The sequence below is a fragment of the Hippocampus comes genome, unplaced genomic scaffold (genome assembly GCF_001891065.2).
Source record: "Hippocampus comes isolate QL1 unplaced genomic scaffold, H_comes_QL1_v1.1 scaffold68, whole genome shotgun sequence".
Taxonomy (NCBI): Eukaryota; Metazoa; Chordata; class Actinopteri; order Syngnathiformes; family Syngnathidae; genus Hippocampus; species Hippocampus comes.
The window spans coordinates 5,193,599-5,205,780 of NW_017805625.1; the positions used below are offsets into that span (position 1 = coordinate 5,193,599).

Here is a 12,182-nt window from a genome sequence, read left to right on the forward strand (position 1 = left end):
CTTTATCTTGCACTCGACAAGTACTCCATATATATAAAAGTAAAACACACACACACAAAAACCCCAATGTTACATACGATAAGATTTATTATTGACCTTGCTGTCTATATTTTAATGCCTATAGATGTGATGTAGACATGATGCCAATATTCAAGCTTCCAAGGATTTTTAGTCAGTCAGGATTTGCATTCAGTTTTCAGCAGCCGCTTTAGTTGAACTCTTTTTTTTTTTCTTCTTCTTTAATTCCTTACTCTCAATTCCGCAGTTTTAGCACTTGCACGATTGGGTGCAAATGAGTTGCAAGATTTTCCATCTATGAAATGTGACTTTGTAGCCTCCCTGGGCAATCTAGACATGGTTATTATTGAGCCGTGCACATCATGTTCCTCGCAGACAGATTTCACCTCTTTAATCTTTCCATTTGTATTGGAAGGAGCTCCGAAAGTGACAGGTTCTTCTTGAAATATTAATGTCGACCGCACTTGTCCCCAAGCCATTGGTGTCCAACTCACTTATTTTGAAGTTTGACTGATTTTGTGTGTGTGTTTTTAAATATGTAAAGCATCACAGACTTAACGAGATGACAATCATAGTCAGCTCACATTCAGACTTTGCTAAGCTTACCTCTATGATTTAGTATTTCTTTCTGTGTTTGGGGGATGTTGCTTCCATTTGGGCGCAGTCCAAATATGTCTTGTTGTTGTTGCTTAGCTCTGCTAATTGGGCATGCTGAGCTTGCTCTTGGCTTTTCCCCTCTTGCAATACTGAAAAGCTTATCTCAAAGTGTTTGTTTGTTTGTTGACATTCTTCCTCCTCTATGCTGACCCGCCTGTTGTAAGTCAGATATTTTTATGACTTCAAGTTATTAGAATTTTTTTTTCCAGTCACGAAAGTGTATTACGTTTTACCAAGTCATCTTCGCCTCTGAACAGATTCTTTTAACATATGTAGCTTTGTTCTAATTTATTATTGAGTCAGTTATTGTTCGTCATTTTATGAGTATTTTCTAATAGTCATACAATAATGTGTTCTTTATTTGTATTTCGCTCTTAGGGAAATCCAGGAGAGCCTGGCATCAGGGGGTTAACTGTAAGTACAACACAAATATATGCGCACACACATGGGTATTAAAATAAGCAACGACCAACGGCAAAATACAGTGCTCTGTTTTTGTAGACAGCGTTAAAACTGACACATCTTAATTTTGGTACCGGTACAAGCTTCCTTTCGTGTCTTTAGGGAATTTGGCAAACCGTGCTGCGCCATGTTGTGCATTCCAGCCGACCAAGGGCGTTTTCATTTACCGGTCCCTAGTGCACCTGCATCGTGGTGGCTGAAAGTACACATCAAAACTTTAGTCCAGCTGAAAGCAGGTCTGAGGTGGTTTAACGCAATTTTGGTGAATTTGTTCTTTATACGTGTGTTTTCTGAGCACATCTGTAAAAATACCAAAAGAGAGAAAACTCCACCCATACGCACAATTTAGAAAAAGAAGAATTATAGCTGGAGCAGCTTTTCGGATGAATGGTGCAAGTTGTTCAACAATCAGGAAGAACACACTTGCCCTGGTTCCACCTTTGCAAACCAACTTTTCATGTGTTTACAATTTATCTTCCTTTCAGGGCTCCTTAGGTCCAAATGGACTTCCCGGTCCACCGGGTGTGAAGGTGAGATCCCTCAGTTTTCAAATACTCGGCTGCAGAGCAAAGAATATTTGTGCTCGAAAATGATATCTCTATTATTTCCCACTGAGTGAAGTCATAAAATGATGTGAAATGTGTTCCACAGGGTGGTCAAGGCGAACCAGGCGTAGGGGTTCAGGTAGGACATCTGGTGTTTTTTTTTTTTATTGGCGGATTTTATTTCAGTATTCCAGGAGCATCCACATAACAAGTGAGAGTTCGAGTGAGTTTATCAGCTTCTTTGCAGGGTCCTCCCGGTGCCCAAGGCAGCACTGGCCTGCCAGGAAACCCGGGTCCTCCAGGAGCTGTGGTAAGTGTTTCCTAACGGCGACCTTGTCACTCTAAACAAAATGCTCAATGTTTCCTCATGAAATTCTCCGAAAGTCTCATGTGTTGGTGTATTTTGTCATACTGCTGTATTTATTTCCTCCCGCAGGGTCCACAGGGTCCTCCAGGCTTATCAGGGCAGGTGGTAAGTACGCAGCGTTGAGCACGCTGCGACTGCATTGTGGTATTTAGCGATGAACTCATGTACGGTTTTTAACTCCGTAATTAATTACGCATAACAGCCAGGAATAGTGTTCCAGCTTGTTTGGTTTAATTTCCCAGTTAATCTCGCAGCGAGCATTATGTTTGCTAATCGAGTCTTCACTGACATTTGCAATAATAATACTTATTTACAGTGTCGGACTGCTACGGTGTACTTTTGAATTAGTGGATTGCACAGTGAAACAAAATAAATAAGTTGGTTCATAAAATAAAATGCACTTTGTTCTGCAAACCAAAATCAAAGCACATTTGAATATTTTCTCTCTCTCAAACCAAGGAACAAACAAAGCACTCTCTGTGCCATGGTGCACATGTTGATTTTCGTATCGGTGCAAAAGTCGCTGCCCTTGTTGGCCAATTTATCAGACCGGTCACCACCGAGCTGGGTGGGCTGTCATCTTGGAGATAACAATTTGGTGACAGTAAATCGATCGAAATCTCACACCTGCTCAGACCATGCCTTAAAATGGCGCACGGTGGACAGCTCCTCCAAGGCAACGTATTTCATTCATAAACAGCAGGTATCAAACCATCTGAGTTATTGTATTTTGAATCATCTTACTGGACAGCACAGCTAGTGGGTGTTTTGGGCGGTTGCGCACATCTGCGAAATGACCATGACACGAGATTAGAGCCTAAGTGCCTATCAATTTTTAGTTGGGTTTTTTTTTCGTCGGTTCCTGTAATGAGATCAGAATTCTTTTTTAAATGTGAACTTTTTATATATTTTTTTTTATTTTTACTACATGTAAATGTGACATTTCCAAATGACTGAATCAGAATCATCTTTATTGGATATGTAAAAAAAAAAAAAAAACACAAAAAATTTGCCTCACAGTAGTATTGCAATGACAAACATTTTCGGACATGACACATAAATGCAGAGAGCCTTTACGTAATGTAAGGGTACCATTAGTGCTGTAGGACCAAACAATGACAGCTGTACAAATGATACAGAGAGTTATCAAGCAAAAAATAAAATAAACATTTGGCACTTCATAGGGTGAAGCAGGGAAGCCTGGTATACCTGGAAGAGATGGAGTGCCTGGGAAAGATGGATTACCTGGATTGCCAGGGAAGCAGGTTTGTTTGTGTGTGTGTGTTCATGTGTGGCACTGCGCATGTGTGCTCGTGTCATTTCTGTAACTTTCACTCACTTAACTATTTCTAATCCTCACAGGGCATAGTTGGCCCTCCAGGTCAGCCAGGCTTCAAGGGGGAGCAGGGAGACAGCGGTCCTCCAGGAAAGGTGAGAATATGTTGCAGGAGTTTTTGCGGCTAGATTATATTGGGCAAGATCCAAGCGGCATGATGATTTACCGCCCGAAGTCACAAAATGGCACCTCCGCGGTGCTATTATTAGGATCCTGCGGAGATCGTTTTGATTTGATGCACAGCACTTCATGGCCTTCCTTCAGGGGGCCATTGGCCTGGCTGCTGCTGCTGTTTGTCCAATTGATGTTGATGATGATGATGAGTCAACCTTCTATGTTTTGTTAAAGTTCTAAAGTTGGCCTGGAGCCCAACAGTTCGCTGTGCTGTGCACACAGTACTGGCCATGACATTAAGTTTTCAAATGATCCGCGTTCAGAGCACAGGGCCTCATTCGGTGTATTAATGTATTGCATATTGATGTGCATGACAGTTTGACTTCAGTTGGACAGACACATCATTATTTCAATACGTGTGGGACTTTGTCTTTTTTCTTGTTTTTGTATTAGTGATTCTCCACTGAAATCTGTAAGTCGACTTCTCTGATTTTTTTTTTTTGAACTCAAAGACCATCTGGTTGCCAAAAGTGTACAAAGCTTCCATAAAAAAAAAAAAAACATACTTTTTTTGTTAGGTTGTAACATGATTCAAATGATTAGTTTCAGCTTTTATGTGGTCCAACCAGTATTTATTTATTTTTTTTAAGTTTTCAAGTAAATAGTTTAATTGTTGGTTGTAATAGAGGTCCTGTTTATAGTCATCATTACTTTGTAGCACCTATGGCCGGTTTATTACTTCACACTGCTTAGTGAGCCAAAGTCACATGCTGCCAAAATGAAATTACACCCGAGCACTGTGACCACAATCAAATTACTGTCCCAGTGATGTGTTACCTCTATAAACGGCAGTAGGCCGTGTTTTCCTCCCACTTGGAGCCAAGCACGATGTGGTCCATACTTGTCCGAGCTCCTGCTGCCCTCCAACAGGGCACCGGTTACGAGTGAGAAATAAACCTTTTGAACGGGCACACAGCAGAATATCTGCTTACATCTCAGCAGGCGGTAGTGTTTGCATATGACAAATTAAACTGTTTAATTATTCCGTAGCTTCAGAGCCCAAACAATTCCCACCAGCGTACTGTATTGTGCATTCAGCTGCTTTGTTTGTGCTTCATTTACTTGCTGCATCCAAATACAAACAGATGAGCCATGAATGTGCAGTTCAGCTTCAGCCATGCATCACTCCCTGGACAATTTGCCCTGCCACTAATGAGAATTTCTCGATGGCCTATGGAAAGTTGGCCAGTGTCACAAGCTGCCTTGCATTGTGTTGCCAAAACACAATTCCGAGCTTGGATGACACACAAACAACACATCTGGTGGCTCGGAATGTCTTTGTCCTGACAAATAACATGTAAATCTCTGTCTCCCACCTGGCCTGCTGTTGTCGTATGTTCGATGCTTCGGTATTCATTTAACCTGCAAGCTGACTCGGGAGAATGGTGGCCTTGCTCAGTTTTTTGACATTCTGCATTTAAATGGCTGCTGACATCTTTTCGGGGGGGATTGGCCTGGACTAGTTCTAATTCTGTCATTGGATCTCAAAATTAAACTCGAGCAGAGTAAGAATGACAGTCGAGGTCAGAAACATTGATAGACGGAATATTGGACAGGAATATACTTATGCGTTCTTGTATTTATAAAATGAATCAACCTGAAATCAGAACCACGCCCCTGGCATTTTTCCACCAGGAAGTGTGTTAGCTGCATACGTCTCGTTGTAAAATGACTCATACCAAAGTACTACATCGTCATCATTTTCTCAAAAGGCTGGAGCAATTGATTCCCCTCTGCCTGAGCCACAAGCCATCAAAAACATCAGAGCCTGCCTGCAGCATTGCCGCGTGCACACACACTCACGCGTGCCATTTTGAGAGCACACTCTGGCCAACTTTGCGATGCATGCAGAGGCATACAATTGATGTTGATTGACAACTGCAATCCTTCAGTATGAAATTGGTTGGTTGCTAAAACGTTTGTGTAGCATCCATTTCTACCCCTGAATACGATGTAAATCAGTAGGTTTCCATTGTCACAAGTTGTGAAGGCAACCGTGTTTTCCTTATCACGTTTCGGCACCCCCTTCATTGAGTACCACTTTGTGGTACTCTGTGGTGGTTGCTATTTTTTAACATAGGCGGGTGAGACTGGTGTTGGTAATTTTGTGAGATGAGCATGCGACAGGCGCTCTTTATTATCTTTGGTGGTCCACATAAAATGATGCCCTGGGTTGGATCTGTCCCAGGGGTCCTTGAGTTTGACACCTGTGCCCTAGCTTCAATGCTAGACACTCACCAGCCACGGTATTAGAAACGCAAGCTCATCATTCTACCGAGAGGTGTCAAATTTTGGTTAATTATCTATTCCCAAATGTTCGAGACACATCAAACCCCAATCACAAAAAATGGATATTGTGAAACGAATCCGGACAGTGTCAATAAATCCCTTCTATTAGATGTCATTCGCTGCACGAGTACCTTATTAAGTTGCCGGCGAGTGAATGCGAATTGTCAGGCGGTAGTTTCTATTCCAGTTTAATGTGGTATCAGTCTTTCCCCTTGTTTGTGCTGCCGACATGACCCGTGACGAGTGTGTTGAGTGGCCTCCTCACAGATGAGCGCCTCGGGCTCAGCACCTTGGACAGAGCCACCGGAACGCTGTCAGGCAGTTCAACAGTTTGATAAATTACCTGCGACACCCATTTCACCGCCGTGGACCTCCACTTCATTCCCCCAAACACACCGCAGATAATATTCCGAGAGCATACAGCTGGGAGGATTGTGGTCCGCCCTTGGGTTGTGCAACTTTTTTTTTTTTTTTCATGTGAAAAAGCTTTACCACGATATTAGCCAAACTTGAAATTCCCATGATCATAAAATAGCAATGGCAGGTTGATTCTTGAAAGTGAGGCATCAAAGCCTTCCAACAATGAACATGTAAAACTGAATAGTTGTATTAACACACACACACACACACACACACACACACACACACACACACACAAACTGGAGTGGCTGCAACAATTATCACCTCCGGAGTTGAATAAGAAGAAAGGAATGCTCAAATAATCTCCCACAGCTATGATGAAAAAGCTTTTATTCATTAAAAAAAAAAAAAAAAAGTACCGCACTGTGCTTCTCAGGTAATTATTACCATATTATTTCACTTTTTTTTCTCTCTCCCTACCAGGCTACAGCAGGACCCCCTGGTGTCAAAGGAGAGAAGGTGAGCCACGTCTGCCTTAACTGTTATCGAAACTTAAAATTGTCGCTTGATTTGGTAAACATTAAATCAAAAAGGGTAGATTCTTGCCTCAATGTAACGCTTCCTTGCAATACAGGGTCTCCCGGGGCAAACGCTGCCAGGAATGCCAGGAGAGCGAGGTCTACCTGGTGAAAAGGTGAGTGTGAGCACCTCATCCTTGCCAGAGACTTGAGGACACTCTGAACGAATGTCCTTTTCTAAACTGGTCACTTGTGTCACTCAGGGTGGCCGTGGAGACCGAGGTGTCGCTGGCATCAGAGGCGAACGGGTGAGTGACATCACATGCAGGGTATGTTGTAATTGACATTGTTCACTGGCATATTTTATTATTATTATTATTAGGGTGAGGTTGGTGAAGCAGGTCAGCCGGGAGAAAATGTGAGTATCATTTTTCCTTCTAGTTGCAGATTTACATAGTGTGTATTTAAAACGACCATGTTACTTACTTTACCTTAAAGTCTGCTAGCTTCATGCTAATACATAAATGGGAAACGCCAGTGATGGGCTAACAAATAGCATCGGCGTTGTGGTGTCATATTCTTTCAAGCAACACATATTTGAACACAAACACATGTAGACCAATAGTATGACAGCAATCCTAAGCATACATTATTTATCCTCTGTGAAGAAAGACTACTATTGCTGCGACTTACTGGGCAGACATCTCGATGTATATCCACATGGCTATATTATACTGCCCCCAGGTGGCCAAGGCAGAGATACGAGAAGAAGCAGCACATTGTCTATTGATTTGAAAACAAAATGTGGCCAATATTACAATAATACATTTCTTTGCATTCAATTTATGTCATTACTGTTTGTTTTTATAAAGTATAAAACGTTTTTCCCTCCCCAATTTAAACTTGAATTTCAAGTCATTACATTACAGCATGATTTGTTGTGCTAAATATTATTCCAAGATAAACCAAAAAAAAAATCTGTTGATATTTCATTTTTTGTATATGCAGCTTTTTTCTAATTTATTTTCCTAAATACTTGATGTTGGTATTCACGTTCACATATTCTACTTTGCTTGTCCCTCAGGGGAAACAAGGTCCTCCTGGGCCAAAAGGAGATAAGGTGTGTTGTTTATTATTTTTTTTCCTTCAAATTTCCATATCATCCGAGTGGAAGCAGTGACACATTTGTGCTGCAGGGAGAAAGGGGCATAGGAATGTTAGGTCCTGCAGGTAACGCTGGACCGCAAGGTTTAAAGGTGAGTAAACACATCTAACATTATTGGCGCGATAAACACCAATCTTTCGGTTTAAGTAGCAACTCGCAACACTGGCACTGTCTGTTAACTACAAGGGAGATCCAGGTCTTCCTGGTCCAGTGGGTCCTCCAGGGCTGCAGGGGAAGTCCGGCGATCGTGGGCTTCCTGGGTTGAGAGGAGAAAATGGTGATCCCGGACCATCTGGGCAACCCGGAGAGAGGGTAAGTGGAGTTTTATTTTTATTTTATTTTTTTTTACTTTGTAAATATCTTTGGTATTGTTGTGAAATAGCAAGTTGTTATTTTAAGGGTCTCCAAGGATTTCCGGGACGGGTGGGAAATGCTGGTCCTCCTGGTCCTGTTGGGCCTCCTGGGCAAGCTGTGAGTTCAGATCCCGTTTTAAGTTAACTCAGTTGAACTTAAACAAAAAAAAGAAAAGCTCAGCCCAAAAAATATGTTTTCCAGGGTTCCGCTGGTATAAACGGGCTCAAAGGAGACAAGGTAACAACGATCCAACACACTGTTGTCCAGTGAGATTTTTTTTCGAACATGCATGTCATTTATTTGATCAGGGTGAAACTGGACTCGGTTTGACGGGTCCAAGAGGCGAGAGGGGAGACGCAGGAACCAGAGTAAGACCTCAGCTATCCAAATAGAATAACGTAGAACTACCTCACACTCATACGCACTGATGTGCCTGTGTATCCTCTTTTTTTTTTTTTTTTTGGCCATGTTTTAGGGGGAAGAGGGACGCCCGGGTTTGGATGGCGAGAGGGGGCTTGCTGTGAGTACATCAATTGTTTCTCTTCTTGACAATAGTGAGAATTGCTGCCATAACTTTAGTGGTAACTCTAATACAGGATGAAAGTACAAGGAAACCTGCGGGGTTGAAAGGGCGCTGGTCCAATTGCAATGGAAATTTGAGTTAGTGCTCAAGAAAAAAAGGTTGAGTTTCCTTGCGAACAAGCATCGGGGAAAACATCACGCATGATGAAATAGTGCAACGTTGCGAATCCAGACAGAGCAGCCCCTCCAGTGCTTCCTATCACTTTACAAGTAGACGTGAATGTCACTACGTCTGCATGAGTTCTGTGCTCACCTTGAGTTATTATTATTACTCTCATTAAATTTCCAGATGCTTTTATTTATTTGGTTGCATCCAGTCTCCGGTGTTTCTTTACTGCAAATTGCCGACAGCAAAATAGCACTTCAGTTGCATTCCTTTGAGTGAGCATACATATGTTGTGTGAGCGAAGGGGTAGGTGTGTGTGTGTGTTTGTGTGTGTGTGTGTGTGTGTGTGCATCTGTTTATGTGAGTATGTCGTAATGTGTTTTTGTTTGATTAATAATAATAACATGAAGGTATGAAATAAGTAATAAATAAAGACGTGTTTCTACAAATACTGGAGCTGCATGAGTCTATCTTCTGACATAGTGAACAAAAGCCATTAAGTGATTTTACTTTTTCAGATGTTGGTATTGACAAATCATCGTAGCATGCGTTTGTTCAATTAAATATTTACGAGCAATTTTAATTGGAGTCATCCGGTATTAGAAAACAGCAAGTGTCTCTCTGCTACCTTCTTATAGTTCCTAGTATAAAATAAATAAATTTGTGTGATGTCACGAATTCGCTGTCAAGTTATGATTCATTTGTAAACTCCTTTTTACCAGCCACGTGATCGGAAAAAGTACCGGTATCAGTTCAGTATCGCTGATATCAGTTTGAATTTTACACCGTATTGGATCGGGAAGCAAATTGGTGTTATTGAGCATAAGTACTGCAAACACGGCGGACTTGTTGCTATGAGAAAGCTATTATGTATTTTGCTTTCAAAAAATGCCGTATATCACAATCATTTCAAATCCGTAATCTTTTATAAGCAGCAGAAGAATCGAAATGATGCTTTTCATTGTGAAGCTCTGAATAATTGTCTGTGTGTGCGTGTGCGTGTGTGTGTGTGTGTGCGTGTGTGTGTGCGCGTCCCCATCCATCAGGGTCTACCAGGGGTGCGCGGTGTTCGGGGAGAGAAGGTGAATACTAATGACAGTCGACCCCTTTTCCCATTTGTTCATGTCACCATGCGAGCATCACCCCATAAGCATTCTGCTCATGTGAATTAAATCCCCTCGACGTCACAGGATGAAATGTTTTGCTCTTTTTGTTGTTATTGTTGTTTGCTTTCAGGGAGACGCTGGCCTGCAAGGGGACAAAGGAGAGAAGGTGCGTGCATGTTAATGTCTAATATGCGGCCACTGCGGTGGTTTGCCCGTCGCTCTCCTGCAGTGTTTCATATGCATAAATCCAATCAAACACTCTGGGAAAAAAAAATGGAATGTTAGGACGTAAGACATATAGACTGCTTCAGGAGATTTAAAAAAAAAAAATCCTCATGAAGTGCATTAAGAGTTTATGAATACTTAATGCTAATGTAGCGGGGGGTTCACTTGTGAAACATTGCAAATATTTAGCAACATCTTGATGATTTGGCTGCGCGTCTGATGTTTACTGCAATATTGTACATCATAGGGGGACACCATGCTGATTGGGGGACCTCCTGGAGAAAAGGGCAGCGGAGGAGAACAAGTCAGTAAATCACACTACTGACCAAAATAATTTCCTATTGTTCAGTTCAACTCTATAAAATGATTTTCCCGTCTTTCTATTTTAGGGTGACAGAGGGCCCAAAGGTGTGCAAGGAGAAAAAGGAGCCAAAGGTCAAGAGGGACCGCCAGGGGAGCAGGTGAGCGTGTCAACAACGTGCAATAAAAACCGACAGATATTTTTGTCTTTTATCAGATCATCCACTCGGAACTAAACTTGAAGTGTGGACATCAGTCAAAATATTCCCCACTCTAATATTCAAGGGTGGTGTGGAAAAAAATCCGGCATGTACGTTATTGTGAGGCATGAAACGTTGGCGCATCGGTAAATCTTGACAGATAAGACCTCTCATTCATTTGAATATTTTGAAAATCGTTAGGTGGGATGAGGATAATTAGGTTCAATGATTATTCCCAAATGGATGTAATGGTTACGGACAAAGTAATAAAATGTAGATGGGTGTCAAAGGTAGCTCTCAGTGAAAGACGTCAGGAGATTTAAGTTAGGGGCAAATATAAAAAAGATTTGTATTCTTCTCACGGCTCTTTTCCAGTGTCGATTCCAAAGTTATTCTTTTTCTGTGTATCATTTTTCGATTGTGCTCTCTACTTGCATGCAAGCAACACAACATTATAATTGAAACTTTTGATCAACTCGATGAACACCCCTCGCCCCCTCGTCAATAAAGCCTGAATCAAAGTGGCCCACGTTGCATTTAATCTTCGTCATCTGACTCTCTATCGATGCACTGCTGATCAGGGACTGAGGGGAGAACCTGGGGAAAGAGGATCCACTGGATTCCCTGGTGCTCGCGGTCCTGGTGGACAGAAGGCAAGTCCCGGCGCTCTGCACGGATGATCATTATAATGGAACTGCGGTGGAATTAATAGCGGAGCCTGATAGTTCTTGGTACAGATCATCATCTCCTTGCTCTAATTACTGTAATTTTCCTCTGCAGGGAGAAGCAGGACCGCCCGGCGTGCCTGGTGAAGCGGTAGGTTTCCTTACGTGCAAAGTATATTTCCAATTCTGCCTTGTCACTGTGGTGTCTTGGGCTCTGCAAAGCGAGCAGAACAACAGAAGAGTGTGCCCGTTGTTACTTCTTGCAGGGGTTGGCCGGAAAAGACGGGCTGCTCGGGCGCAAGGGCGACAAAGGAGAGATCGGTATCGTTGGTATGAGAGGAATCAAGGTACTTTCACTGAGTTTGTGACATGCGGTTCCAAGCGTAAAATATCTGTCAGGGGTGGATGATGCCATTAATAACGGCATAACAGCATGAAATTGATCAGACTGAAGATGATGAATATACATTTTACCAAACACAATAACAAAGTTCCCCACAAAGTGTTTGGGCCCAGAATAGGCTAAGAAGGAATTAATTAAATGTTGTTTGTAATCAGTGCGGCTCCAGGGAATCCTTTTTCTTATTTTCCTCTTGAATAATACAAAATATGTCAGTCTCTCAGCTGTAAACCAGAAGGTCCCATGGTGAGCACAAAAAGTGAATTACTATCCACGTACATGTTGGCAAGACACCAAAGCACCCCCCCCCCATCCCCTTTGACTAAACACCAGCTCTCTGTGCCCCCCAGCAG

The 12,182-nt window shown here is 42.1% G+C and overlaps 1 protein-coding gene across 1 annotated transcript in view; it reads left to right on the forward strand.

Moving 5' to 3' along the window:
* col7a1 (collagen, type VII, alpha 1) overlaps positions 1-12,182 on the forward strand; it is a 54,400-nt gene that overhangs the window by 32,129 nt on the left and 10,089 nt on the right. Inside the window, exons 80-104 of the mRNA XM_019881299.1 lie at positions 1,054-1,089; positions 1,623-1,667; positions 1,789-1,821; positions 1,930-1,992; positions 2,119-2,154; positions 3,234-3,314; positions 3,412-3,480; positions 6,692-6,727; positions 6,843-6,902; positions 6,990-7,034; positions 7,109-7,144; positions 7,811-7,846; positions 7,923-7,982; positions 8,078-8,203; positions 8,291-8,362; positions 8,447-8,482; positions 8,554-8,613; positions 8,721-8,765; positions 9,980-10,015; positions 10,170-10,205; positions 10,512-10,568; positions 10,654-10,725; positions 11,346-11,417; positions 11,545-11,580; positions 11,696-11,776. Coding sequence (XP_019736858.1) covers positions 1,054-1,089; positions 1,623-1,667; positions 1,789-1,821; positions 1,930-1,992; positions 2,119-2,154; positions 3,234-3,314; positions 3,412-3,480; positions 6,692-6,727; positions 6,843-6,902; positions 6,990-7,034; positions 7,109-7,144; positions 7,811-7,846; positions 7,923-7,982; positions 8,078-8,203; positions 8,291-8,362; positions 8,447-8,482; positions 8,554-8,613; positions 8,721-8,765; positions 9,980-10,015; positions 10,170-10,205; positions 10,512-10,568; positions 10,654-10,725; positions 11,346-11,417; positions 11,545-11,580; positions 11,696-11,776 — 1,365 coding nt within the window. The remainder of the gene's footprint in view (positions 1-1,053; positions 1,090-1,622; positions 1,668-1,788; positions 1,822-1,929; positions 1,993-2,118; positions 2,155-3,233; positions 3,315-3,411; positions 3,481-6,691; positions 6,728-6,842; positions 6,903-6,989; positions 7,035-7,108; positions 7,145-7,810; positions 7,847-7,922; positions 7,983-8,077; positions 8,204-8,290; positions 8,363-8,446; positions 8,483-8,553; positions 8,614-8,720; positions 8,766-9,979; positions 10,016-10,169; positions 10,206-10,511; positions 10,569-10,653; positions 10,726-11,345; positions 11,418-11,544; positions 11,581-11,695; positions 11,777-12,182) is intronic.